The sequence below is a fragment of the Fonsecaea erecta genome (assembly GCF_001651985.1).
Source record: "Fonsecaea erecta strain CBS 125763 chromosome Unknown Scaff5, whole genome shotgun sequence".
Classification (NCBI taxonomy): Eukaryota; Fungi; Ascomycota; class Eurotiomycetes; order Chaetothyriales; family Herpotrichiellaceae; genus Fonsecaea; species Fonsecaea erecta.
Genome location: NW_017387248.1, coordinates 647,563 through 675,553, shown reverse-complemented (window position 1 = coordinate 675,553; position 27,991 = coordinate 647,563). Strand labels below are relative to the sequence as shown.

Below are 27,991 nucleotides of genomic sequence, written 5' to 3'. Positions count from 1 at the left end.
GTCAGGCCACACATATGGTGCCGAGAGCGTCGATTTGTGAATGATGTCTCCCTGCCGCAAGCATCGCCGGGTTGCCCAACGCTGATTCTCTCCCGCCGTGCACCTGAGACCACATCCTTCAACTCGGGGCACAACTTTCCTGTCGGTGTCACTGGCATCGTCGCTTCCGGGAACAACCAAGTTTCTGATTGTTCGAGGGGCTGAATTTCGGAACTCGTTCTTTGACGCTGACACTCCGCATCCGCTGATGTCCGTCACCTGTCGGCCGAGCGAATCAATCCACTACGAACTGTTCAAATGCCGCAGATCGGTCGGAGATATGCCAAGGTCATATCGCCAGCAGAAATTCGCCGGGTGGTCAGCAAGAACGGTGGGAGTAAGCTTCTCGGAAGGGTGGCCGAGTTCGCATGAAAGCGTCGCGACAGTTTGGACATCAGCCAGATCGCCCTGGCGGTGGCGACGAGTTGATTGCCATTGTCTGTGAACGAAGTCCAGGCCAACTTTATCCAGCAGCATAGGTACTCTTACTCCGCAAGGTCTCGCCATATTTCCACAGGAGAATCGGTGCAGGAAGACCAAGGCCTATGGCAATGAACCCAAGCAGGGAGTTTCCCCAATCCACCCCAAGGGCCTGGTACATGTAGGGAGCAAAGAGGGGGCTGTCGTCGGCACACACAATGGTCAGTTTCAATTCCCAGGTCGGTGACATGAGAGGTGATAGGGAATCGCTTACAATCCGAACCCTGCCAGACTCCTCAGCACCACAGCTGAAGCCACAGCAGAGGCTGCAAAACGTGAATATGCATCCACAATGTAAGTCTGACTGCACTGAAAGCCCATAATCGTCCCTGCCGCAAAGATAGCAGCTCCAATATTAGGAACAATCCAGTGAACACTGGATCTTGCGGTCCAGCCGTAGACGAAAAGACCGACCGGCACGAGGGCGGCTCCCGGAATCATAAGCGGTACGCGGAACTCGGGTCTCCCAACGTCATTGTTTCGTGCCTTCAGTTTGCGATAAATACGGTCGTTTATCGGAGCACAGATCTGTGTGCCCAAGAAGAAGCCCACTCCCAAGGAGATATAGTTCAAGCCGCCGATGCCGACGGTTTCGTGGTATGTTCCCTCCCAGACCGAGGGAAAAGTGGATAGGACCAAATACATAAGACCGTACAGGTACGCCCTTGCAAACTTGTTAGTGGCTGCCGTGCCGTGTCTCGACGGGACGTGACTCACATATACATGGCCAAAGCCTGAATAATAGGTTGGGTTCCCAGAAGACGAAACGGGCGGACAAGGCTCGTGCGGAGGACCTTCCCAAGTGTTCTATCGGGACGATCCCACTCAGTATGGTAGTTTGGGTCGCCTGTCTCTTGCCGGAGCTTCTTCGCTTTGTCGTTCAATAATTTCGGCGCATAGGTTTCTCGTAGATAGATCAGGCCAAGAACTTGAATGCCAGCGTCCACAATCGAAGTCGCCCAGAAGCACCATCGCCAGGTTGTCTGTTCAACGTCAGCCCCCCGAAAGATCATCCACGTCAAGATCTGACGTACCTTTAAGGCGATAAATCCACCTGCAATTGGCCCAACCGCAGGACCGAGGAGGGGTGCAAGGGAATAGATACTGATAGACTTGCCACGTTCTTCTGCGCGCCAGCAGTCACTCAGAACTCCTCCACCCAGGGCCAGGGGTGCACTACCACCCAAACCACTGAGAAACCGAAATGCGATGAGTTGACCCTGGGTTTGGGCGAAGCCGCACCCAAGATTCCACGCGAGATAGAACAAATTCGAAAGTTGTAAAACAATAACTCGGCCATACATCTCTGACAAAGGACCCAAAAACAGGGGTCCGATGGCGTAGGCAAGGACGAAAATAGAAAGGGTCAATGACTTTTCGATGTCCTGGCTAATCCCCAAATCTTCGCCGATTTTGTTGAGAGCTGGTGCCACCATCGACGACGACACAGGTGAAATGAACGTAAACGACGACACGATGAGAGTTGCCGCCCATTTCTTCCGGTATGTCCAGTTCTTGGGATTTTCGGGGTCATCGGCGCCCTCCCAGGTGACCTACCAGAGAATTGCCTCAGGATTTGCTTGTGGTCAATGATCAGGGAATGCTACACTTACCAGGTGGGGATCTTTCAGTGATCGAGTCGACTTCTCAGTTTTCAACTCTGGCAGGTTGACTCCTGCTTCGACATCACGGCTATTGACCACGCCAAACCTGACTTCCTCCTGCGACTCTCCCGCGGTACTGCTCGTGGAGATGGCATCCTCCTCGATTATGGGACCTGCGCCATCGTCGCGCGCACCGAAATAGTCCTCGTCGGGCGTCGCATCGACGTGGTAATGGTGGGCACCATGGTCATCCATGAATTGAGGCGAAAACAATTGGTGAGAATCATCCTCGGGAGTCGATCGAGCACGTCTTAAAGAAGCACGCGACGATCGCCTGGCCCGGTTTTCGGGCGCTGTCCGTGTTTTGTTTAGGACTGTGTCCATTGTCCGGCTCGTCGGCGCGCGTTATCGTCCTGCAGAAAAGGTAAAAGCTAACGCGGGATCGCGGCACAGAAGGCACATGAAGAGTGAGGGGGTGGAGAGAAGCCGAGGGCTTTTTAAATCCTTCTTTCCACGCCATCTCGTCTGGAGAAAGAATCGTATTTTATGCATAATGACCGGCCGGTGAGCGCACAACGGGCCACTGAGATGACGAGGCATTGCAAAAAGACCCTGGCTGTGCGTGGAAGGAAACAAAAGAATCTGGGAGAATGTGTTGCCGCCACCCCGGTCGAAGCCTGAAGGATCGCATCGAAGCAGGCACGGAACTCGGCACAGTCAACAAAGACTTACAACAAGACTTTATTCGGCCCGGGGAAGACGTGCCCAACACGTCACCCACGCCGTTGGCCAGGTGCCCACTGCGCCCAGCCAGGGCCGTTAACGGAGAGTTAAGCTTCTGATCGGCAAGGTTGGTGCAGTCTTGATTTGACCTGTGTTGAAGAGATCAATACATAACATACATGGAGATGATGGGAAGAAAAAGTGACAAATTCGAAAATGCTCCGATCACATGATCTGAGCCTCTCACGTGATCATCGTCGCCGCCTCCATCTCCCAACAGCGACCTACTGAAGCCATGGAAATGATCGATGTTGCACGGAAACACAGCACCAGATCTACATATCTGGAACGCTCTGTCCCTAGCAATATGGGCAACCACGGCTATCGCGGCCCCCCCCATCTGCAACCCTATGTGTGATCCGCCAACGCGTAAGCACACAAAAACCCAAGCCTAACTGGAAACACGAGACTACCTTCTCTGACCGCTTTTGATCCCTTGATCCTCGATCGAGTCGATGGGCATTATGAACTGCACCTCCTTTTGACTTAATGCCCTCTCCTCAACCTTGCTCGCGCCTTTTCTCCGCCTGCATGTCCTCATGCCCATCCAGATCCTCGCCGTGCATCTGCACATCCAATAGCGTATCCAACTCCGGCCCCATACCCAAATTCATATCCAAATCCATTGAAAACTCTTCTTGGACCCCCATTTCGTACCCCATGTCTTGCCACCAGTCGGCTGCTGTGTGAGGCACGGTGGCCGCGAGGGAAACTGGGAGGGGCCCAAACAATGGCAAGGCATCAATCCCATCATCGAGCTTAGGACTCGAGGGCGATACGGGCAATGCCATCGGTAGCGACATGCCCGGTGGTTGAAGTAGTGCTTGGTGTGGCGTGGGCATCTGGAAGGAAGATTGGCGAGATGGTGTTGGTCGTCGTCGCGAGGGAGAACCCGTCCCCGGCCTAGGTGACCCTGCCACGCCCGGTCCCTCGAAAAACCCAAGACTCCCAGCGTCTCCAGAACCACCAGCAGGAACATGTGCCGGCACCCCCACAACCAAAGCTGCCAAAAACTCGAGCTTTCTCGTCACAAGCACCTGCAAAAATCGATCCAGAACTCGTTCAACGTAGACAAACCTCTTCAGAACCCGTCTGACGTTTTCCCAAGCTTCGATATTTGATCGTTGCAGCACCATCGCGAAATGCACGCTAAACCAACGTGCGTGGATGATATCGCCAGGATGCTCAACCGCAGGGGAAGGGATCACGCCCGCCCTGGTGATGTGTGGTGGTGCTTGGACTCGATTCGGCCCGTCGGACTCTTCGACGACTGCGCCGGCGAAAAAGAGGAAGAGAAGGGCGTCCGTAGGGACTGGGCTAGCTGGCCTTCTTCCACCACCGTCCTTGCCCACTTCTGCCGCTTGTATGCGTCTATGCTGGCTCATGAGGGCCATGAGCAGGTCCAATCGTGTGCGTAAGTGATGGCACGGTATATATGCCATGCTTGGAGCGTTCATGCCGTATCGCATGACGAATTGGAACATGTAGCTGGTGGCAAGCACGATACTCGAGTGAAAGACATCGTGTATCTGTGCCAACAGCGACTGTTCGTGGTCCTCCGACTCCATAATGTCCATATACCTGTGCGACGAGAGACAACTCAAGGCGTACTGGCGCAGCGACAGCCATGTGTATATCAAATCGGCTCGGTCCTGGCCGCTTTCACCCGCAGATTCGGACATGTTTGGAGAGCTCGATGTGTCGGCAAGGGCGAAAGCTAGTTCATTGGCCGCCAACGCCTCGCGATGCCAGTTGATCAGCTCCAACAAATGCTGCGAACTGTTATTGTCATCGCCCTGGGCGGCAAGGGGAAATATGGCGTGGTCTGTCTCCTCGTATACGTGAGCGTCGAAGCTAAACAGATGATCAAGCGGTCGCAAGGAGGGCTCTTCAGCCCATGGCTTAGGCGCCCAGGACTCAAGGTCCATTGACGGACGTCTTGGAACATGGCTTGCCGTGAGCGAGTCACAGAGGATCAAAAGATACTTCAGCACCGGGTGCAGCGATTCAAGACCTCCTTCAAGACTTTGAAGAAGCCGCATTGATGCCGCACGGTGAACCTGACAGCTCTCTAAATCGTGGCAGTGGAAACTAAACGTTGTCATTCCATGGATCAAACTCAGTGCTTCTTCCGTGCTGATACCTGGTCGGGCGAGCTGAGCTCGGGTCTCTTCGAGGCATTTTCCATAATGGTGGATCGCCCTAGCCCACAACATCGGGGTGTTGTCTGTCGGAGGAAGATAATTTGTGATATAGCTGAGGGCGCCAGAGAAAAGGCCGTGCAGCATGGCCGGATTGTTGATGACCATATTCCGAATCCAGCCGTCGGTGAATTGGACTGCTCGGTGCGAAAGATCGAAATAGATATGAGCGGGCCAAAAGTTGGACATGTAGCACAGTCGCCAAAACTGGAGCACAGAGTTGAAAAATGCATCGGGAGACAATTGCGTGGCACCAATGGGGTCTGACGCGCCGCTGGGAATCAGGCTTGGGGGCGATGCGGCCGTGGTCAGTTGCGCTAAAGAAGCGGCATATTCAGCCGGAAGAAGGTTCGAGGTCGACGGGCGGAGGGTCGAAGATCTCGGGGACAAGGCTGGGAACTCATGCGTCGCCGACTGGCTCTGGGATGGGTCTGGCTGGCGTGTCTGAGACTGCCTTTGCTGGTATTGGAGGACTCCTTTCGCCTGCTGCTCTAGAATGTTTTGGATGGATGGAATGGGCTCGGATGTCGGGCTGGGCACGCTCGTTTGGGCTCGCGGGCTGGCGGGTGTCGTGGACTCTGGTTGAGCCTGGCTCTCGCTCTCTGACGACTTGGGCCGGGAAGTGGGCTTCCTCGACCGCCTGGCTATTTGCATGGCATGGCTGCGCACCGCGAATACTTCCTCTCTCTGCCTGGACCTTAGGTTTGTGGCGTTCTTGTTCACGAATAGGAAAGGGCCGGTATAGGCTGGCGGGCGTTGATCTGGCTGGCGGTCACCCGGGTCTTGTTCCGCCATGACAGCTTTCGGCGGCTGATGAAGACTGGAGCGGCGCAAACTGCACCTCGGACTGCAAGACGTTACGTGTGGGTCGTCCTTAGACTCTGCTGCATTGAGACCCAGGTGATGGATTGGTGAGCTTGCCACCCCCTGAGAGTCGTACATTCTGGGAAGGAGCGCGGTTATAAATCCTGTCGTTGCGGACGCCGCATGTGGTTCATCCGGGATATTCTCGTTGATCAATCGAGCATATGGGTATCAGTCTGGGATAAACTGCAACTCGGGAAGCAGGATACCGAAGTCTAGACTTTGGAAGAGAAAAAAACGTCAATAAGGCCCTCAGCTTGGAAATGTCGCACTCCTGTTTAACGTACGGCCGAATATGCTTGCGCTCCCAACCCAAGAAATTGGACCTTCGTCGAAGCGGCGGACTTTCGCATTTTTTAAGCTGAGAAGTAGCCCAGACACGGATTTCGAGATTACAGTTCAGCAGGCCCCCGTACCCCATACCGTTGAACCATGACGGTGTGGACAAGGCTGGTTGGACCATAATCCTATTCCGGTTTGTAGAACCATACCAGGATGTGCAGACGGGACGCCGGATCTAGTGATTGGCCGAGCGTGAGCAATAGTGCAACTTCTGTTCTCAGTGGCTCAGCCACAGCAGCCCATTCCCTAAGTCGACAGTCGGAAAGTCCAAGCCGACGAGCAGCCCTGCCCGACGATAACCTCATGGGCCCTGATGCGATGAGTAAGGCACATGGCGGCGAATTGAAGCCCTGGCCACACCTTTTTGTCCGAGCAGAACCGCGGCTTTCGTGACCCAATGACTAGGCGAGTGCTTGCATAACATTTGACAAACGAGACCGTTGGTGTTGGTTGCCCACATGCCTGCAAGGCCAAAGCATGCAGAGTACGTCAGGCGCATGGCGAGTTAGCCGTCGTAGATCCGGACTGGGGTATTACAGGCTAGATTGCATCAGGCTCGACCACTCCCCCCCAAGACATGTCAAAATGCATCTGGACCCCTCAGGCGATAAGTCAGAAAAGGAATCATCTACCGAGTTGGGCTCGTGTCAGACATCTGGGCGTGCAATCAATGTTGGCATTTGGTCCGGATCAGAGCGCGGGTGCATGGAGCTTTTTATTTGGCCCCCAGCGTAGAGGTTGTGTGTCTATCAGCAATCACTACCGTGTACCGACCCAGGGTTGATCTCATGATGGCGGTTGATATGGATGAATCAGCATCTCCGAGAAACTAATTTACCGACGGCGTCAGTAAGTCGAGCTTATGGCATCAAGATGCGATAGAACTTACCTCTTCAGCTTTTCCACCCCGCGCACCTCGTCCGTCAGGAGGGGCATCTTGACGACGTTGAACTCGTCATAGAGCTCTTCGATCTGGTCCAGGTATTTCTTCTGCATCTTTCGCCTCGCGTTACACTGCTTACATTCATTGCCTTTCTCCGGGAACAACAATTGGTTGACAACAATGCAGTGGGTATCAATATGGTAATTTGCCAGCTCTTGAATCATTCTCTCCGTCTCGTACAGGGAGAGGAACTCGGCGATGCAGACGCAGACAAAAGTGGTCATATCGGGATTTTTGAATTGGCCATTGACTTCGGCAATAGTCTCTCGCAGGGACTCCAGCTTCTGCGTCAGTTCGTCGAGTGTGGCTCCGCCGGGAAGGCCTCCTCTTGCGCCGATGACGGATTGCAGCATGGGACCGAACTGGGTGGACAGCTGAGAGATCTTTGCCAGCGCCTTCTCCAGCACCGTGGGGAACTGTAAGAAGCGAAGAGTGTGGCCGGTGGGAGCCGTATCGAAGATGATGACTTCGTAGGAGAGAGACTTGACCTGCTTGAGCACTTCGGCAAAGGACATGGCCTCATCAACGCCAGGAATCTGTCTAGATTAGCACCTCACTTTGCAAAAGAATGAAAGACTGCATACGCTGAAAGCCAGATCTTGCATCATGTTGCCCATTCCACCCAGTCCTGCCATGGCATTCTGAGCCTCATCCCCGCCACCACTGATGAGGTCGTTGATGGAACCATTTGGGTCGATTTCCATGGCGCTGAGGTTTGTAAAGCCCTCAACCAGTCGTGCATCTTTGCCAAACTTCTGGCTGAAGGCGTCACTCAAGTTGTGAGCGGGGTCGGTCGAGATCAAGAGCACCGATTTCCTGGCTTTCGCCATTTGAATTGCCAGCGAGCATGAGGTTGTTGTCTTGCCCACACCACCCTTTCCACCCACGAAAATCCATCGTAGCGACTTCTGGTCGATGAGGTTTTGGAGACTGGGGTCAAGGACGTCGTCGTCGGCGCTGATGATCGCAGTCGACATCTTCCTGCGTGCAAGTTGGATTTGTCCACGTCGTCTGACTTGTTGTGACCCTCCTCTTGTGACCCGACGGTTCTGACCACAGTAGCGCGCAGAAGACCACCTGCTGTTCTCGAATGTTCCCCGATCGGTTTTGAGTGCACGGAGCGATAGAAAGGCTGGCTCGAAACGTACTGTGTAGCTTTCGGAATCTATGTCAAGGGAAGTAAGGTATTCTATCGTCTATGGGCTAGAAAAGGACAGCAATCCTGTCAAAAAAGCAGACCTGATCCTAAGGGTGACCGTGACCCAGGCAGGTGGAGATTGGTGGCCAGAAAATCGCAGGCCGCAAGTCGCAGGTGCGATGCTCAAAGGTCCCACGTCATGGCTTCCCGCTTCTGTGATGTATGCGTCGTATCTCGTATTCCGCCGCCCAAGTCTGGCGTTTTGAGTACCCATGGTCGTTATCACCTGTGGAAAGTATGTTAGAACGGAAGCAGTGAAGAAACTGCAAAGTGGAATAAACATGATTTGAAGAAACTTTGCATGAGTTCTCTACCGAACTCTGCCAGAGTTCGAGCCATGGATCTGGCTCATAGTTGTGACACCAGCTTAAATGCTATGGTAAGAAGAGGTAAATTTGCACCCTTGCGACATGAGAGGCGCCACCTCTATCCGACCATAACTCCCCCGAGTGCCATCTACGTACGTACATGCTTGCCTGCTTCTCTGGAAGTCGAAATCGCTTTTGGAAAGGAAAAATGATGGAACATATGAGGTCGGTTGTCGGACTCGCTCAATCGAAAGTTCATGGCTCCGTAAGATGATGTTAGTTGTACAATAGAAAGTGGTATAGGTATGAGGTGCCGCCGAACCGGCAACTGAGTGATTAATCGTCTTCATCGCCGTGACGATATGTGCAGGCGTCGCCCTTGATGCATTTGCCTTGCTCCCAGAACGTGCACATTAGTGTCTTGTAGAGGTATGGTTTTGAGTCCCCCTTTTTCTTCTTGGTTCCGCCTTTCCTGCCGTACTCATAGTCGTTATCGTTCTCATTTGAGTCGCTCCGGCCATGTTTGCGTGATCCATCGTCGAAGTTAGCGACGTAGGGGTTGGGGTTCCCTCCCAGGCCCACAGGCAGAGCCTTAGCAGACGTTCCGCCTTGGGCACCTTGTTGCATCGAGGCCCAGAGTGCGCCTAGATTTGGTGCCAGGGTCGTAGACTGGCCAGCGGATGGATACTGAGCTTGTTGAGGTTGACCTTGCGGTTGGTTCCCAAGGACTGTCTGGAGAAGCGCCTGCAAGTTCACATTTGCAGCCGGCGTGGCTTGCACGGCAGGGCTTGGTTGATTCGGCTGATTTGACCGGCCCAGCATGCTCAGAGCACGTTGAAGCTCCGGGGGAATTGCTCCTGGCTGTGGTTGAGACATCTGCGACGCAGACATGGCTTGGATTTGAGTCGCAAGATCTGTAGCAGGCGTTGTCCGGACTTGTCGCGCCAAGTACTCCTTCTCTCGTCGACGTGTCTGCTCGCTAGGCTCTCCGAAAGGTGTATCCGGCTCGGCAGGCTCAAAATCACCTTCGTCCTCCTTCGTATCATCGGGCTCCTTTGGCGTCGGCGGGCGGTCGGCCTTGGAAGTGTAGAGTGCCATGAGTGTGTCTTGCTCGTATTTATTCTGTGCTTCACTGCTTGGGCTGGTAGGTTTCATCGAGCCCCCGAATTTGGGTGAATTGATCAAGTGTGGTGAATCTTCGCCAAGCAAAGCATCCTCAAGGTAACTAAAATCCACCTCGGACGGTGATGTATATGGCTCAAAATCTTCGAAAGAGTCTTCGTCTTCTTCGTCATCCAGATCATCCAAATTCTTGTGGTGTTTAAGCGCTTCGCCTTCACGACCGGTGTCTCCAGCGTCGCGTTTCAGACGGTCGCCCTGGTCCAGCTCTTCGTCAGGATCATGGGTGAACAGGCGAGTCTCCACGAGCTCCGCATCTGCTTTCCAGGTGACACGGAGTTTCCGACGAGCTTCCTTCCGCAGTCTCTTGGCCTTTTGTTCTTCGGTCTCATTCGGGACCTCGTTTTCCTTTTTGGCCTCTTTTTCAGGCCTTTTCTCCATGTCTGCGAGCAAACCCAAGAAGGACGACGCGTTTGCAGCCTTTGTGACAGGCGCGGAGACGCCATTTCGCGGTGGTGACTCTTTGCCCGTGTTCAGTTTCTTCGCTGGCTGAGCAGGAGCCGTAGAAGGAGATGCCGTTGTGCTGGCCTTCTCTTTCGCAGCTGCAGCGGCTCGTTCTGCGTTCGAGGTGCCTGGCTTTTTTGGAGCCGATGCTAGAGACGCGAAGAGTGAAGACTTCGGGGGTGCAGCTACAGCCACTTTTGCCTTCGCCGCCGGATTGGCCGTTGTTCCTGCTGAGGCAGAGGTTGCTTTCTCTCCCGCCTTCGCCGCATGAGCGGCCTCCAACGCCTTTCTACGTTCGGCATTTTGCAAAGCCAGGGGTTTCGAGGACTGTGGGATCGATTTGGCGACCTTTTTCGGAGCCGGCTGAGTTGACCCATCGCCTTCTCGGAGACGCTTGACCCCCGTCGCGCTCTCCTTTCGTGTCCCGTCTGCTGGACTCCCAACAGATTTAGGTGACATCGGCTTGTCAGCCTTCTTGTCACGAGTGATGGAGGCCTTCTTTGCCGTAGCTGCGACAGCGTTGTCTAGGACAGTCTGTGCCAATGTCTTGACATCACTCGTGGCTTTCTTGGTCAGACGCTGTAGGATCTTTGACATCTTCGTCATCTCTAACATCTCTGTATCCAGCGTCCCGAATTCGACAACAAACTGGTCCAAAGAGGTTAGCCTGGAGTAGCAAAAGTGAACGTTTCTGCTTACCTTGAGGATGGATCTGAGAAGACTACTATCATAATCGGCTGCGTTGAATCTGTCGAGCATGAACGAGTACAAGGCGGACATTGTGAACTGATTTTCACCTAGTCTAAAGGGATTATTAGCAAATGTTATTGGGTGTGATTGAAGGACAGGTATGCCGCGGCCATCCCACAGGTGTACGGAATGGGTCACGAAATGAGGCGGCTTGTAGACTATCTATGGATGTACAGCTATGGTTACAACCATTACGCAAAAGCGACGAGCACATCCATGTCCTTGTGTTCCAGACCGGAGCCAACAAGCTCTGATTGCAATAAAGACAGAAGAATCCGAGCCCCTTGTGTCTACGAAAGGAGGACTCTGGACCATTAAAGGCCATCTCATGACGGAGTGTGCAAGGTGAAAACAAAAAACGGTATGGCAGGGTGGTGGGGGAGGCAACATACCTATCGACGATGTCCGGATGGCCATACAGCAAAGACCTCGTCATGACGGTTTCCATGACTTGGCGGTAGCGCGCCACTTCTTCCTTTAAACTGGGAGCGTCTGCAGCTGTGGGAGAATCAGGAAGCTCTGCTTTTCTCAGACTTTCATTCTTCGTCTTCCAAGCATCTCTCAAGCCTCGCACGACATCACCAAACCTAGCAATGCCACCGCGGATCTGTTCGGGGGAGGCGGGTCTGTTGCGAGGGGTCCAGATAGCTTGCACTGCGGTATAAAGAGCTCTGCCTCGTTCATCGGTTGGCATCGCCACGCACAGTAGGTTTGGCGTCTTCTCTGGAGGCTGCTCATCTTCGACCTCCAAGATTTCCAACTCATCGTCGGAATCCGTCCCAGATCCCGAGGGGTGTTCGGTGGACTTCGCAGATGCATCCTTTCTCGGTCGACCCCTTTTATTTTTGGACGCATCTTGGGGTTTTCCAGCTGTCGGCTTCGCATCTTGTTGTGGCTTTGGCTGGATAGTAACGCCTGCCCACATTAGCTGACGCTGGTGACTTGAATCGAGCTCAATACCTGGAATTGGTGTTTGTGACGTGGCCGGCGGCATCGGCTGCATCGGCTGACCTCCTTGCAGCGATCTCGGGTCCACTGTTGAACCCGTCTTGAAGTACGAAGCCGCCATGTAAGGTTGCTGCGTCTGAAAGCCGTGGTTGGTGTCTGGCAAAGTTACATCAGCGACTAATTCACGGAGAGACCAATGCGTTTTCCTACTCGTATGCATCATCTGATTTGCATTCAACATCGAAGGGTCCACAAAATGATGATTTGCGGGCTGATGGGTTTGGTCTGAGTAGGCCCCGAAGCGCATCATGTCACTGCCCTGGGCCATTGTTAGACATTTTGAGTAGTTGAGACAGCGCTTTTATCTCCTTACCTGGACATGCGACAGCTGTGTCGGGTGCGGACCCATGTTGACATACTGTAATTGCTGTGACTGCCCTTGTTGCTGTTGTCTGGGGGCATAATTCTGCGAAGGAGGGGGAGTTTGAGATTGCATGCTCAACTGCTGAGCACCGAATTGCTGGTTCGGGTAGCGCATCTGATGCTGATACGAATAACCGCCTTCGAACCCCACCGGTGAAGCAGAGGGTCGCGAAAAGAATCGGGGGTCATAGTTGGCTTGATTCAGTTGGCGTGAATCGTAGAAGGGTTGAGAGTACTGATGGTGAGGAAAGGGTCGCTGGGGAACATTGTTGTAGTGTTGTGGATCTGGTGTCCCCGACGGTCGGCCTGTGTTGGGATCGTAGTCCTGCGACATGGACAAGGCGGGTTGAGCATAACTGCTGCCAATGGTGGTAGTGTCGAATAGCTCAGGGTCAAAAAAGCGAGACAGATCTTCTCCATTCTGAAGACCATCGGTGCTCGCATAGGCCTGGATGCCCTCGAGCAGGTTGTACGATTGACCCTTTGTATGCTGAGCGCCATTAAGTGAAGAGTTGGTGGAGGGATCCATGGCGACGCTGATCGGAGGATCGAGAAGCCGCAGTCACGTGGGCGATCGTCTGCCAGTCCAGCGATGGGGGTTACCAGTTAGTCACGTGAAGAATAATAACCGTGTCTGACCGAAGGCCCAATCTGATAAATACCCCCGAGGTAAAACGGGCCCGGAAGAGTCGCTGCGTCGTAGTGGCAGGCAGTAAAGGTTTGGGGCTTATGCCGAGAAATAGTTGCCACTCACAGGCCACAACACGCGCTCGGCTGCATAGAAGGCAAGGAAGTGCAAGTCGCGGCGACTGCCGGCCTGGCCAACGTAACTGAGCCTTTGAGAACTTTTTGTGATGTACTTTGTCAATCCGAAGCAGTAGTAGCAGTAGAGACCGTAGAAATTAAGTGCCGTTCCGGGTACGCAGGAGATTAGTGTTATTTTTGGTTTTTGGCGCTGCTGCTCAGTCCAGTCTCTGTCCGGCTGCAAAACGGGGGTTGATTTGTTTTTTGGGGGGGTCGATAGGTTCTGTGAGGGCCTGTGCCCGTGCCTGTGCCTTCGGCCTTCCGCCTTTTTGCCTTTGCCTGTGCCTGCAACCACCGCCCCCAAGACAGGACAAAATAGGGACCCTTTCTTCTTGGTTCTGGCCGCACTGCGAATCGTGCAAACAAAGGCCAACCTTCCACCCACAACCCTCTCCTCTCTAGTATGAACCAGTCTGAAGGAAACAAGCACTAATGCACTCAATCCACCCGTCACCGATGAGCTGTACACGAACGAGGCTCACAGGGACGTGTTTGAGGCGGGATTCAAATCAATATTAGATGATGAGCGAACGCGCCACAGTCACGCCAACATCAACACACCCCGACTCCAGCCCATGCGGTGATGCCGAATGGAGAACCATTCAATGTCACTTATTACAGAGCACTGTCAGAAGGTGCCGAGGAACAAGATTACAGTGTGGAAAAGGAAGAGAGAAGGAGTTATCGTGGATGAAGTTGTTTTGGGAGATGAAAGGAATAAAGAAATAAGAAGGGAAGTGAGAGAGAGGGAAAGATTGACAGCCAGGTGAACAACCTCTGAGATTGAAGCGCCGCCGCAGTCTCAAGCTAGGCCGCTTTCGGCTTGGCGCCTGGGGTGCCTGTTTGAGACACTTTTTGTCAAGATGGCCATATACTTCGGGAAGCCTTTGGTGTGGAGGGAAACTTCTTTGTGTACAGCCAGAAAGAAGTTAGCCCAGTCGACAATCACGTCTGCTTCTCCGTGATGCGATGTTGTTCTTCTTAAGTCCAGTGATTGCAAGGTCAAGATGAAAGTCAGCCTGCAACAATTCCACCCCAACTTACCGACTGCGGACCTTCATCCACGACCATCATGGCCTCCCGCATTCTGACTCTGCGGGACCGCCAGATAGGTGAGCACTCTTGCAGGATGGCTTGTTTGGCCCTTCACGATTCTCACATGTTCCAGCGTCGATCGAACGCATACTGAGCCTGAACCACGACCCGTCATCTACCTCAAATGGCGATGGCACCGTCAGCCCACCAGCGGCTTCGCTCCTGAACGAGGACGGAGAACCTATATGGAAAGTTCTTGTATTTGACAACCTTGGACGAGACATAATCAGCAGTGTCTTGCGGGTAAATGACCTGCGGAGCAAAGGAGTAACGATACACCTGTCAGTTTGCAAATGGTTTGCCCGGGGCAGAGCAACTACTGACCCATCCACAGAAACATAAATTCCCCTCGCTATCCCATACCCGATGTTCCTGTCCTGTACCTCGTCGAACCTACTCCGGTCAATATCCAGCTCATATGCTCCGATCTGGCCCGAGGGCTGTACTCTCCAGCCTATGTCAACTTCATCTCCTCGATATCTCGACCACTACTCGAAGAATTTGCCGCCCAGATCGCGTCCACAAATACCGCAGACTCCATCGCCCAAGTGTATGACCAATACCTGAATTTTGTTGTTGCCGAACCGGATTTATTCAGCCTGGCTATGGGAAAAGAGTCCTATTGGACGTTTAACAGTGCCAAAGCAGAAGCTGAGGTTCAGGATGCAGCTATAGACAGGATTGTGAGCGGGCTCTTCAGCGTCAGTGTGACAATGGGGTCGGTGCCAATTATACGATGTCCCCAGACCGAGCTGGCCAAAATGATCGCAACCAAACTGGACCGAAAACTAAGAGATCATGTCCTCAACTCCAAAGATAACTTGTTCTCAGCAAAAGGATCCGCCGCCAATCTATACTCCGCACCCTCGCGACCTGTTCTAATAATCCTAGACCGTAACATCGATCTGGTCCCGATGTTATCTCATTCGTGGACGTACCAGTCCTTGGTTCACGATGTCCTGAAAATGCACCTCAATCGGATTACGGTAGATGTTGGCGAGGAGGGTGACGCGCCCGCAAAACCCCGAGCATATGACCTTAATGCAAGCGACTTCTTCTGGGCGCGCAATGCAAGTGCACCTTTCCCTCAGGTCGCCGAAGACATCGACCAAGAACTCACAAAATACAAGACCGATGCAGAAGAGGTGACCAGAAAAACAGGCGTCAACAGCATCGAAGATCTCAACGACAGTTCAGCTTCGGCAGCCCACCTGAAAGCAGCAATAACACTACTGCCTGAGTTGCGAGAGCGCAAAGCCACGCTGGACATGCACATGAATATTGCGACCGCACTGCTCAAAGGCATCAAGGATCGCCAACTCGACAACTTCTTCCAGCTGGAAGAGACCATTACCAAACAAACCGCCGACCAAATGCTTTCTCTCATCAAAGCGGACGACAAGGGTAACAACCCGTTGGACAAGCTGCGAATATTCATCATCTGGTACCTCAGCGTCGACAGGGAACCCTCGAAATCGGAACTCTCGGAATTCGAGTCGGCACTCACAGCCGCCGGTGTGGGAGATGCCGTGACAGCAATCAAACATATCTCCAACGTTCGTCTGGAAACACGAGGGACGATGATGAGCTCCACAGCCCCATCTCAGCAACCGTCCTCACAAGCGCCGTTGTTTGGTGGCCTCTCCTCCCTCTCCAAAAATTTCACCGAAAAGCTCTCTTCCACTGCACTCGGGAACACTTTCAGCACCGTAAATCTTGAAGCCCTCGTTTCCGGAGTGAAGAATTTTTTGCCGGCGAACAGGGATCTCACGGTGACAAAGATAGTTGAGTCAATTATGGATCCTCCGGCCGCGAGCTCAAGCGCCATCGCCATGACCGAGGGATATCTATATTTTGACCCGAGAAGTGCACATGCACGGGGGATTCCTGGCACGGCAAGCGGCTCGAACCCGCCGTCGAGAGACGGGAGGGCAGGCCCTGGTGGTCAACCGGGTGGCGCAGGTGTGAATCCCAGCTTTGGCCAGAGGAGGCAGGGGTATACGGAGGCCGTTGTCTTCACTGTGGGAGGAGGCAGCATGGATGAATACGGCAATCTACAGGAATGGGTCAAGCGGACAAGTGGGCTTGGAGCCGCCGGTGGTGGTGGCGGAGTAGGCGCCAATGCCCCCAGGACAAGGAGGGTCGTCTATGGGAGCACCGAGCTGGTCAATGGGGAGGACTTTTTGTCCGAGTTGGTGAGGCTAGGACAGGAACTTTAACAGAGAAATACAGCGGCCACGTGATGGAAACGAGTCAATAGACTTGCAACTACAAGTAGCGAGACACCAATTAAACGGAATCTCAGAAGGTGAAACAGTGTTTCACTTGCTATCATTCTATCTATGTACAAACCTCGTTTTCCTTGTTTTCCTCGGACACATGCCCTCTGATCACCATCGTCAAGTGTACATACACGAACGGTCCAGACGAAAACCGACATCCCAAACCATCAACATCAAAATCAACGATAACAATAACAATAACAATGCAAGCCTCACGACCGTCGTGGCGTGATATAATCCGGCCGGACAAAAGTGCGCGAAATGCAGTGCGGCGACAAGCTTCCCCAAGGCTTTTCCTTCTTACCTATCGTACTCTTGGTCATTCACCTTCTGCCTCTGGAGAATCTACCTCCTCCAGCTCTCTTCGCCCGAGAGTTTTTGTTCTTGATCTTCAAGCTGCGGAAGTTCATATGCGCGTAGGCGTTCGGGTTGATCTTGCGCGTCGTCGTCATCATCTCGTCTTGGCCCGTGCTGCCGGATGAAGCGGTCTTCGAGGCTTTCGACTTAGGTTTCGTCCTTCCTGGATTTCCTTTTACGGGCTTATCCGAGTTGGGGAAGAGTTGTGATTCTGGAACCATGGTAGAAGATGATGTCTTCGACTTCGATGCGGCCTTTCTCCTGTTGACTGGTCGGTCATTTCTGGGTACGACCTCGTCTGCCTCTTCACATGTGTCTGGATCATAAAATCCATCATCATCTGATTCGTGGTGTTCAGCAGTGATATCCTCCGTGTCCGAGCCGTCTGGTTCGCCGAAAGTGGATTCATGGGCGAGAGCCAACTCGTCTTCGCTTTCTTCCCGGCCGATATCCTCAGCCTCATCATCATCCTCCTCCTCAGCGACAAATTTTGGTGCCGCAGACGGTTTCATCTTCACGGGCCTCATAATGACCCTCCTTGTCGTCCTTTTCTGGCCCTTCTTCTTCCATACTCTGGGGGCTGGTTCGTCTCCGGTGGCTTCCGTCGTCGGAACTGCATCTGCCGTCTGACTATCGTTGACAAGAACATTGATCTCGTTGGCTTCCATTTCTCTCAAGGCGTCAAGGTCATCTTCGTCGTCGTCGTTCCGCTGCTGTGTCTCCTGTTTGTTTTGCTCCAGATCTGCGATGATCTGACTCAAGGGCTTCGGCGCGCATTTGGCATATACTAGGCTTCTTCGCGGGCCCGGTCTGTTGGAGGTCGGACTCAGCTTACCGGCAGAAGCTCCTGACACAGCGAAAAGCCTCTCTTTAAATGAGAACGAACGTTTCAAATACGGCGGGGTGCAGTCGTTTCCATTCGCTATCAGGAGTCCTCCTTTACCCATCTCAGTGTCCTTCGCAGGAGAAGTTTTGAGGACGAAATCTCGAAGCGGGGTCTTGCTCTGTATTGTAACATCGGCGTCATCATCACCACTGACCATGGTTGCAAATCTGACAGCGCTGGGGGTTGTGAAGAAGTGATCGAGCATGAACTTTTTGCCTTCGCTTATCGGGGTTTTAAAATGCAGGCGGTTTCCGGCAGACAGCTTTGTTGATGGCGTAGTCGCCTGAAGACCTACATCTCCAGTGTAGCTCGATTGCCTCTGTTTCTGGCTTGGGGTTTGGGCCACTGGTACCTGTCTTGAGTCATTGTCGCCAGCTCCATCGTAGATTTCGTTGATCTTCCTCTTTCTGCTTCCCGGTGTGCTTTCGACGCTTCTCCTTGACACCGAATTAGGGAGCAAATCGAATATGCCCAACACAGTTCCATCTCTTCGCGGAGTTGGTCCGATGGCCTTAGGTATCACTTTTGGAGATATTGATGAGGGAGGGTCATACGGATCGATTTCGTTGGGATGCCGTGATGCCCTCGAAGGAGAGAAGCTCTTCCGGCCTCGATGAGGTGTCAGGCTGATCGCACTGTCTGTGCGTCCGTGCCTGTGAGCACTCTGGTGCCGATGGGGTGTGTTCAATGTGTCAATGCCGCGTTTCCCTGCGAGCACATCGCGTACTCGGCTATACTCCTTGTACTTCGCTGCAATAACGGCGTCGGCTTTTATGTCACCCTTGCCTGGCTTGCGGCCGCCGTTTCTCGCGACAAAGGTTCGTTCATATTCTTTTAGGTCGAGGCGAAGTGTGTCTGCTTGAGACTGCAGGGATACTCGTGTGGGTGTGTCGGGTAGAGGAATGGATGTGTCCATAATAACTCCACGGTATATCTCGTAGATTCAGCGATGAGCCATTCCGTCAACTAGTAGAGCATAGTGTTCTGCAACAGGACTGCGGAGTGCGGCTGATACGAGGTCCTGGCTACGACACGCTCGAGACGCGTCTCCAATTACGCGCCCTCACGAGGACAAAAATGAGGAAATGGGCAAGTCTGCCGACACATTTCGTGATCCACCCTAGAACGGGTCTGGACATGGGAAAGGGCGAAGCGAGCAACGAGGACAATAAACTAGGTGTCCTTAGAGCCTTTCACGGAAGAACAGTGCGATGAATTTGTCTCTTCTTGCATCGACACGATCATGGCTGAGACTGACGTGGCTGCACTGAATGGAAATCACCTCGATCTCCTTTAAGACTCGTCTGTTTCTATTTCCACTTTTCAAGTCCCACGTCGCCTCTTCTCAATAGAGACAATTTTTCGTAGACTTTGATTCCGATACTGCAGGATCAGCCGACCATTGTCTTCACTCTTTTGGCAGTAACGTTGTTGGACAACATATGTTTGACCATACCAAGCTCATCTGTCCACTCCGAGCATGCCATATCATCAATAAACAGAGACTTCGCTCATGCCACCAACTCGACCACACCCCCGGCCTCTTTGATCTTTCGCTCGGCCTCTTTGCTGAACCACCTTGCTCTTACAACGATCGGGATGTTGGGAATGCGGCCCTTTCCAAGGACTTTGGAGTATCCGAGAGGGAGGAGGTCAAGGACGGGAGCGGTATCGGTCTTCTTGCCAGAGACGTAGGCCTCACGGGTCTCCTCAGGGACCAGCGACCAGAGCTGTACGCCAATGTTAGATTCTTGTTTCCACATGTGAAACACGGATCAAGTTCTGACCTTGTCAAGGTTGATGGAGGGCTTCCAGTAGTGGTTTCTGAGTAGGTGGAAGTGTCTCATACCGACCTTACCGAAGTAACTGGTTCATCCGTCAGCAGTTTTTCGACCACAAAAGTCGAGCGTGGGCAGAATTGATCCAACAAGACCAACCCTCCGCAGCCTCGATTTTTTCCAGCAGCAGACGTACCCAGGATGGTATTTATCCATGTTTGTTCTGTGATGATGTTGACCACCCGCAAGACCACGACCACCAGGATGCTTCCGGTGCTTTCCTACACGACCGTGACCGGCGGATACATGGCCGCGGCTGAAGGATTCAACAGTTAGCCATATCCCTCTATCTCAGCGATGTCACGGTAGGAAGCCAAACGCGCTGTTCGCAAGTAGACAATTCGAGGTGGATTTGGTGCGTTCAGTTTGTGCGATGGCTGATTTGGTGATTGCATGATCGTGGTGTTGAGAGTGCGAATCTGATCGTCCGACAACTTGATCGGCTTGCGCAAGGCGACGCTCGCATTGTTGACAGAGGAAGAGAGAGCACGGGAGGTAGACTCACTGTTTTCTCGTCTTTGTCAGTCTCGTGGGCATTTTGGCGGCGTCGAGACTGAAGTTGTCGTTGATTGGAATCAAACGTTGGTGGTTGAAGTGGAAGTTCAAGAAAATGTGCGGTCTCCGGACTAGGGTTAGCGCACAGAACTCTTGGCAAAATTCTCTCCGAAGTTCTTCCGCCACCCTGTCCTCTGGCCTCGTCCAGTTCTAATCTCAAATAATTCAGGCAGATGACTGCCCAGACGGACTGTCAGTTGGATTCATGTCGTTCCGTCTGCGGAATATACTGTATGTACCGAGAGAAGGCGTGACAGATACAGAAGCTGCTAGGAAAACGGGACTATCATCTCATATACTGAATATACAAATTTAGCTTTGCAGGAAATACACAGAGTGCCGTATGGATATAACATTATTCATAATCACAGTCGAGGCTGCTCGATGAACATAACATGCCGACCGCCAGGATGGGCCTTGAGCTCAAACGCTCGGTTGGAAGCGCCGATCCGACTCTCTTCAGATATGTCGTGGACATATTCGACTCTGCGCACTCTTTTTCAATTGTGTCCTCGAAAGCCATCGCAGAGAGCCCTTCCAGACTCAACCGAGCGAATATGGCCCTAGTATCTGGGTAGTTCAGCCTCCACGCACAAATGCCGAGCACTAGACCAAATTGTGTTATGTCAATGCATTTCTCTCAGACCTCTCGCAGGACATCAAGCTGGGGTAAACGGCGGCCTTTTCTTCATGCTCCCAGGGGATGGAAAGGTAGCCTGGACTTGGGCAACATCCCAATGTACCGTCAGCGTATATGCAGGGGAGCATTAGAACGTCGACATCATTCCGACCATCGTCGGTTCATGAAACTTCATGATTGGCTTGGACAGCAAAGCGATAGTTGTGCGATCATGGTCATATAACTTTTCAGCCTCAATTCATCGAAGACCATTTGAGCCATAGCTAGTATCGAAGATTTCGGCGGCAACAGAGAGCCTTTAAGGCCAATGCAAGACAGTGAGCAGAACCCAACAACCAAAGGGTGGAAGAGCATCGGTGAAGGTAGTTCAGAAGCGAAGAAACAACTTGATTTTTACCATCGAAGAGGCTGAGGCCTGTTCTAAACACAACTGCACTTAGTCTGAGCGTATCGACAAGCCTAGAAAGTTAGCCCTAGTATGTCGTTTCAATCTTTGAGCCTTAGTCGCCGTCGACGAGGTCTGAAGAGGACTGGCGCTTGCTCCCATAGTCACGGATTGTGGGTTTTGGCAACACGGCGCGACGTCTACGCTGTCACCGGCGGTAGGAGATTATGGTCGAGGGGTATACATTGCGGGCTTTTCTTCGAGGAAAAGCCTTCGCTGCGTCATCCAGAGGAAAGATTGAGTGCTTTACTGGAGCAAGAGCAAGGGAATTGCCCTTCAGGGCAAAGGATACATCAGGCACGGGGTCGACAGTGAAAAGTCACACCTAGATACTGTATGTACGTGGGTGGGTAGCTAGCAAGGCTCCTACGGGTTCCTGTGTGCCCTGGCTAAGGTGCCTAGGTAATACTGTAGGTCCCTAGGAGATGCTGGACCCCGATTGACCGAACCCTCAAAGCCTGAAGAAGGCCACCTATTAATAATTCTGCAGGCGTCTTCTCCTCTGGGACAACCTATAGTAAAACTGCTACTTTAATCACCCAGGCACCCCCACCCGACCTGATGGTCCCGCACCTGGGGTGGCGTCAGGCTGGTGAGGCCGAGAAAGATCTAGACGTAATCACCAACAAAAAACTTTTTGCTATCCAGAGAGAAGAGTCACTGCCGGCTACCACCCAACAATATTTTCCTCTAGCTGCGCCTATCCCATCGCTAAAGCCAATGGAGACTGATGAACCTGACAGCGTCCCCTACGTGTTTCTACCGCCACATGCTTACTCCTCGCCACTCTAATTGGATATGGCTAACCTTGCAACTTCTCTTGTGACATGTTTTTGATATCAGCGACCTCAACTAACGAGGGCAGAGCGAGCCACTCATAGGTGCGCACCGTTCTGTTCATCTTTGATCCTCGTGTGACCATTATCTTCGTCCCTTATTGTGACATATGGTACACCAGCGCTCCGTGAGAAGCACCACAGGTTATTGCGACAATGGCGTCGGCCTTTGCCTTCCTTGAGACCCCGAATCGAGGTGTGCCTGACCGGAGACATTCGACTGAGCACCTTCGAGCGACCTCGACTCTGGTGCCGAGAAATAGCAGCAGCGTCTCCTTATCATCTCGCAAATCTGAGCCGGGATGGTTCGGCGCCATGAACAATGTGGATCGAAGCCGCGCCAGCTCTGTCCCAGTGCAGCCCTCCACAAAGCCGTCCAGCGGACTCAGCAAGCTGTTTGGCAGGAAGGAGAAGAAGGAGAAGAAAGACATGGATCACATCGTCCTCACTTCGCGACATGCAGCCGCTGTCAAGACTAAACTGGCGCTGGACCCGAAGTATAAGAACGTGCGCCGGGATTCTGCCTCTTCTGAACGACTCGCGGGTTCCCAGAACATCACACATATGAGCGCAGGAGAATTGGAGATGAGACATCCGCACTCCGGATCACCCTCGCTTCATGCAGCACGGAACAAAGCAGACCTACCTGCACTCACGCGCATTATCAGTGGCGATGAAGCTGATGAACCCGATGAGTGGGAGAAGATGCGGGACGAGTGGCGGCAGCGCAAGGTTCCTACATTGGACACGCAGATCATCGAAGGTCAAGTGCTAGACACTCGATGTTCAGGACCGTCGACACCCACAGAAAAGGACATGAAGGAACCCGAAACACCACCGCCGCAAGCCACAGAACCACGAGGCACCAGGATCCCTTCAGTCACAACCACTACGGGCGACGCAGACTATCAGCCACGGCCCGCGAGGACCCATACTCCGATTGGCGGGCGATGGAAAAAGGACGAGAAGGGTGTTTGGAAGAGATGAGACATTTGCGAATTTCGCCGCCATCTGTCAACACGACAGTCTCTTTCAGATCACATATCCTACTAATTCACATCATCCGGCACTGCGATTCACAGGCATATTTCGAACAATATGAACGTCAATTTGGGAAAGGGACATGAACGTTATTCCTAGTTACTACCGGCCATGCGAGCAAAGTCCGTCGATTGGTCTATAAGCGCTGGTCCGGGGTTCGACTCCAGCCTCACTGCTATTGCAGAGCAAATCTCACAACCCTGCTCGTTGAACATGTCACATTCGGCATATAAAAAATCCCGAATATGCCGAATATGCCAGCCCGCGCCACGTTCTTTGACGACTCCATATCCGAACCTGGTGGAAACAGAGTCGAGAAGCAAATCATCAACTGCGGATGGCGCTTTTGTGGAACAACATTCCGATCAGAATGGATCAAGCCGTTTGGTGCATGCGAGCCGATATGAGAAATCAATGGAACGATGCGGACTGGCGGCCACTGATCGCAAAGAACGACACCCTCCATAATTACTAATAGATGAAGTGTGGACTTCATTGATAAGAGGTATCCGACCACGTCTGGAATACGCGGTGCTCTGTCTTTGGATCTCTATCATTAAACTATATTTAGATAAAGTGGTTACCTTTTTGCAATCGAGGATTGTTTAGCAACTTGGGTGTAATACATATTCTGTGTCAATTTATATCATTATCTTTCAACATGACTCGGTACGCGTCTAAAAATCATCGGCGACAATTACATGCGAATTCCCCTCTTCCAACATTCATTATTCGCCATGTACCGACAACATCTCAGTCAGGCACTGACGCCTTCGATAAACCCTTCGCCCTGCAATGCTGTGGAGGGTGGACGCCAATGTCCCTCAGCCTCATCCCGTGCTTTAACGCGGACTCTCTCGACGATGCCCGCACCATCACGGCTCTACTTAAGCGCCATAACGACTACAGCAACAGCACACCGTGACGAGTTGGTAATACCATAAATGAAAAGTATGTATCCTGCAACCGGCGTCTTGCTGACAACCAAGTGATCCCAGTCACTAGACGATGGAATGAGGCGTCCCGCAGAACCTTTTTTTTATCTACTTTGCCTAGCAGGATTTTCCTCGCCGTGACGAGGATCGAAAATATTGCGGGCGGTCAACAGCTTAACAGTCGATCCGCCCCTGTGGCAAAAATCACGCCGGCTACGCAAACTGGTTTGAGAAGACCGACTTGGAGGGGCCAATAGCCGAAGCCACGGATAAGATCGCCTTGGATCTCAATACTCAATTCATTCTTCCGTCCTCGTCCTCGTCCTTCAATCCGCCGGATCAAATGGTCCAGGACCACGATTCCTTAAGCAGCTGTTTCAGACCATGGACGTGGAAAAGAAGACGCCCGTACGATACAGCAGCTTGATGAGGGATCGTGGGCCATGAAATACGAGGATCTGACATCTCCTCGTCCCACCCCCAAGCCACTACTAGTGCTGCTACTTTTTGTTGACGACATCCGGCAAATGACCCTCGTCTCAAACTTTCTGTGGGTGCAGACCGAGGCATTCTACCGGCACGACAACAAGGCAATCATTGGTGCCGGCCATCAACGCACTCTCTTTTGGTGAAAAATCACGAGCAGAAAACGGTGACTGCAAACATGGGGAATGTCCAGCAACCCCGCCACTGATTGAAGCACGTCTGGTGGCATAGATCAGAAAGTCGTTGACAGTGGCATGTTTCGCTGCACCACCACTTGTCACACATTGACTTATCTCCGGCTGCTCTGACTCTACATTTTCTTCATTCCCTTCTCCATCATAGTATGGATTGCCGCTCGTCCATTTCCCATCTTGGGTGCCCCGCCTACAAAATGCTGGGGCTCTACCATGACTGGTCTGCACGGCATCTCATTCCGAGACTTCAGCCAGCATACGCCCTTTCACCAAGTGTTGTAAGTACACCGCAAGAAGCCGTGTGGAAATTTCCAACTAGGTTTGTTTGTTCTTCGCCTCCCTGCTTCCCACCGTTTCCCTCGCCCTGGGTGACATCTGCTCGTTCTCTACTGCGCAATAAAAGGTGCTTCGGCTCGTTACCTTTCCTGTTTACTATTTCGAAGCCATTCCACGCGACAGATCTTCATCCCCCACAATGTCAGATCCAGAAAAGTCCATCCCGCCAGTCGTCATCTCCCAATACCCGAACAGTCCCTCCTCCTCTCCACAGACTCCTATTCACAAGGAATACTATTCACCCACCACCGACCAGTCTCCCACATCTTCTGTCTCTAGGTCTGAAAGTGACAATGATGAACGAGCCCTGACACTCACCATTACCCAAGCTTCGCGACAGTCTGCCACGAGAACGGCGACAAGAATAACCACTCATGGCACCGATCTCACACTAGATCCATCGTTCGAAGTGGACTTTGAGCCCGACGATCCTGGAAATCCTAGAAACTGGTCAATATGGTACAAATCTTATGCCATCTTTACGATATCCTTTGCCACGTTGGGAGTGGTAATGTACTCGACCTCATACACGTCGGGCATGGATGCCATGATGAAGGAATTCGGAATCACGTCGGAACCGATTGCCACGCTTGGTGTCACGACATATCTGTTCGGGCTGGCGGCGGGCTCCTTACTTCTCGCCCCGATTGCTGAGACATATGGGCGAAAACCGGCCTATACGATATGCATGGCCGGCTTTACCATCCTGATCATTCCAGCGGCGTTGGCTACTGACTTGCAAACCATCATTATCGTGAGGTTCTTTGGGGCTCTTTTTGGAAGCGCCATGATTGCCAATGCTCCTGGGTCCATTGCCGACTTGGTCTCGGACGAGTTCCGCGCGACGGCTTTCTCTATCTGGTCGATTGGACCCATGAACGGTCCCGTGGTTGGTCCGACGATTGGAGGTTTCGTGACCGAATATCTCGGCTGGCGATGGACCAATTGGATCGCCATGATCTGGGGAGGTTGCGCCTTTGTTTTCCTGCTGTTCTTGAATGAGACATATGCACCAGTCCTGCTGCAGCGGCGAGGCAAGACATTGCGACGGGTTCATGACGATGACAGGTACTGGACTCGGTACGACATTCGGGTTGGGTTTGTCGAACTGATGAAAATTAATCTCAAACGCCCGTTGTTACTCGCGGTCCAGGAGCCCATCTGCATATTTTGGAATGTTTATATCTCGATCGTCTATGGTTCGTGCCCTCTCCCTTGACCCTTCTTCCCTCAGGGCTATGTCCCTTCACATGGGCGACCACTGACTTCCATTCCCTTAGGCATTCTCTATCTGTGCTTCGTCGCCTACCCTATCGTCTTTACCGAATTGCGTGGCTGGTCTACTGGCATGAGCGGCCTCTCCTTCCTGGGAATTGGTATTGGGACACTGTTGGTAATCTCAAGCGCCACCCCAATCCGGAAGCTCATCAATTCGCACAAACGGGACAAAGACGGAAACGTGCCACCCGAGGCAATGATGAGCATCGTCTGCATCGCGGCCGTGCTGGTCCCCATCGGCGAATTGTGGTTCGCCTGGTCCTGTTACCCAACCAAGATCCACTGGGCTATCTCGATTGCCGCCGGGATCCCATTCGGATACGGCAATGGCGCCGTGTTCATCTACGCTGGGAACTACCTGGCCTACAGCTACGGAATTTACGCCGCGAGCGCCATGGCAGGCAATGCCGTGATGAGATCTCTGCTGGGAGGAACACTGCCTCTGGCCGGACCGGCCATGTATCGTGCCCTCGGACCCAACTGGGCGGGGACCTTGCTGGGCCTCCTCGAGGTCATCATCATCCCGATACCGTTCCTCTTCTACCGGTACGGCGGCCGCATTCGCGAAAAATCCACCCTGATCCGCCAGATGCGACAGGACGAAGAACGACAGGAGCGCAAGCGGAGAAAGGCCGAGGAGAGACTACGCATCGCGGTCATGAGCGGCGACGAGGAGGAGAAGGTCGAGGCCCGCAACGAGCTGGTCCGGGTCAGGAGTCGGCTGGACGACGAGAAGAATCTCGAAGTCGCCGGCCAGGAGACGCTGAATTGCATCCAGGGGCTAGGGCCTGGAAAGGAGACGGTTTAAAAGTCACGCATCTAACCACCCGGGAGGGCGAGGACGAGTGGGTGACATTCTGCCAACGTGCTGGCCCGGCACATATCAGCTCACAGATCTACCGACGCGACAGAGAGCGAAAGCGAGACCGTTTCCACCGAAAGCCAAAAATCTCTGCCATGCATCCCCTCCTTTCGTTAAAGACCCGCCGGAACGAAGAATCGAGATGTCGGCATTGATTGCAACACACTTCCTTCCTTCACGTTCGAAATTTCGACTACATAGACATAGACAGACAGGCACTGGGACCAGGAACATGAATTGGGGGTGAGCCGACGAAAACGACGGGCGACGACACCATTTATTTACATGACGACCGAACTCATAAGCAGGGAGTTTATTTATTCACGACCAGTCACGGCCATTGGTGGACGCGGGCTGGAACACAGGTGTTCGTTCACAACAGGACCAAAATGGTACATACAGCAGCATGGCGTTTGGGAGTTATCCTTTGGGGAGGGTGTGGCGCGATTGGAGGCAAAAGTGATGTGAGCGTCCGGATGCCGATGGGAGAATTTGGGGTTGAATACAGATGCATTTTGCTTCAACTTTCTATTTTTTGCTATTGCATGCTCTGTTTCGATCCGGAAATCCAATACCTCGATGTGTCAAGGATCCTAGGTTATCGAGCAAGCAAGC

General features: G+C 52.8%; 9 protein-coding genes across 9 annotated transcripts; 3 read left to right on the top strand and 6 right to left on the bottom strand.

The window, feature by feature from the left end:
- Positions 1-293: 293 nt before the first annotated feature.
- Positions 294-2,507, bottom strand: AYL99_06311 (hypothetical protein; the record flags this gene model as incomplete). The annotated part of the gene is made up of 6 exons (XM_018837821.1): positions 294-478; positions 529-659; positions 734-1,183; positions 1,237-1,502; positions 1,554-2,072; positions 2,133-2,507. 6 exons carry the CDS (start codon positions 2,505-2,507, stop codon positions 294-296), a joined length of 1,926 nt encoding a protein of 641 aa, XP_018692381.1.
- An 899-nt stretch (positions 2,508-3,406) lies between these two features.
- Positions 3,407-5,902, bottom strand: AYL99_06310 (hypothetical protein; the record flags this gene model as incomplete). The annotated part of the gene is made up of 1 exon (XM_018837820.1): positions 3,407-5,902. The coding sequence occupies one exon, from the start codon at positions 5,900-5,902 to the stop codon at positions 3,407-3,409; it is 2,496 nt and encodes an 831-aa protein (XP_018692380.1).
- A 1,197-nt stretch (positions 5,903-7,099) lies between these two features.
- AYL99_06309 (ATPase get3) lies at positions 7,100-8,233 on the bottom strand (the record flags this gene model as incomplete). Its single annotated transcript, XM_018837819.1, has 3 exons — positions 7,100-7,142; positions 7,203-7,792; positions 7,841-8,233. The coding sequence occupies 3 exons, from the start codon at positions 8,231-8,233 to the stop codon at positions 7,100-7,102; spliced, it is 1,026 nt and encodes a 341-aa protein (XP_018692379.1).
- An 865-nt stretch (positions 8,234-9,098) lies between these two features.
- On the bottom strand, positions 9,099-13,035 carry AYL99_06308 (hypothetical protein; the record flags this gene model as incomplete). The annotated part of the gene is made up of 6 exons (XM_018837818.1): positions 9,099-11,033; positions 11,085-11,187; positions 11,528-12,050; positions 12,096-12,239; positions 12,294-12,402; positions 12,457-13,035. The coding sequence occupies 6 exons, from the start codon at positions 13,033-13,035 to the stop codon at positions 9,099-9,101; spliced, it is 3,393 nt and encodes a 1,130-aa protein (XP_018692378.1).
- A 1,347-nt stretch (positions 13,036-14,382) lies between these two features.
- On the top strand, positions 14,383-16,624 carry AYL99_06307 (hypothetical protein; the record flags this gene model as incomplete). The annotated part of the gene is made up of 3 exons (XM_018837817.1): positions 14,383-14,422; positions 14,479-14,686; positions 14,740-16,624. 3 exons carry the CDS (start codon positions 14,383-14,385, stop codon positions 16,622-16,624), a joined length of 2,133 nt encoding a protein of 710 aa, XP_018692377.1.
- A 386-nt stretch (positions 16,625-17,010) lies between these two features.
- On the bottom strand, positions 17,011-18,846 carry AYL99_06306 (hypothetical protein; the record flags this gene model as incomplete). The annotated part of the gene is made up of 1 exon (XM_018837816.1): positions 17,011-18,846. One exon carries the CDS (start codon positions 18,844-18,846, stop codon positions 17,011-17,013), a length of 1,836 nt encoding a protein of 611 aa, XP_018692376.1.
- Positions 18,847-19,441: 595 nt separating this feature from the next.
- AYL99_06305 (60S ribosomal protein L27a) lies at positions 19,442-19,924 on the bottom strand (the record flags this gene model as incomplete). The annotated part of the gene is made up of 3 exons (XM_018837815.1): positions 19,442-19,660; positions 19,718-19,796; positions 19,905-19,924. 3 exons carry the CDS (start codon positions 19,922-19,924, stop codon positions 19,442-19,444), a joined length of 318 nt encoding a protein of 105 aa, XP_018692375.1.
- A 2,476-nt stretch (positions 19,925-22,400) lies between these two features.
- AYL99_06304 (hypothetical protein) lies at positions 22,401-23,231 on the top strand (the record flags this gene model as incomplete). The annotated part of the gene is made up of 1 exon (XM_018837814.1): positions 22,401-23,231. One exon carries the CDS (start codon positions 22,401-22,403, stop codon positions 23,229-23,231), a length of 831 nt encoding a protein of 276 aa, XP_018692374.1.
- A 2,144-nt stretch (positions 23,232-25,375) lies between these two features.
- Positions 25,376-27,322, top strand: AYL99_06303 (hypothetical protein; the record flags this gene model as incomplete). Its single annotated transcript, XM_018837813.1, has 2 exons — positions 25,376-26,435; positions 26,517-27,322. 2 exons carry the CDS (start codon positions 25,376-25,378, stop codon positions 27,320-27,322), a joined length of 1,866 nt encoding a protein of 621 aa, XP_018692373.1.
- Positions 27,323-27,991: the final 669 nt, after the last annotated feature.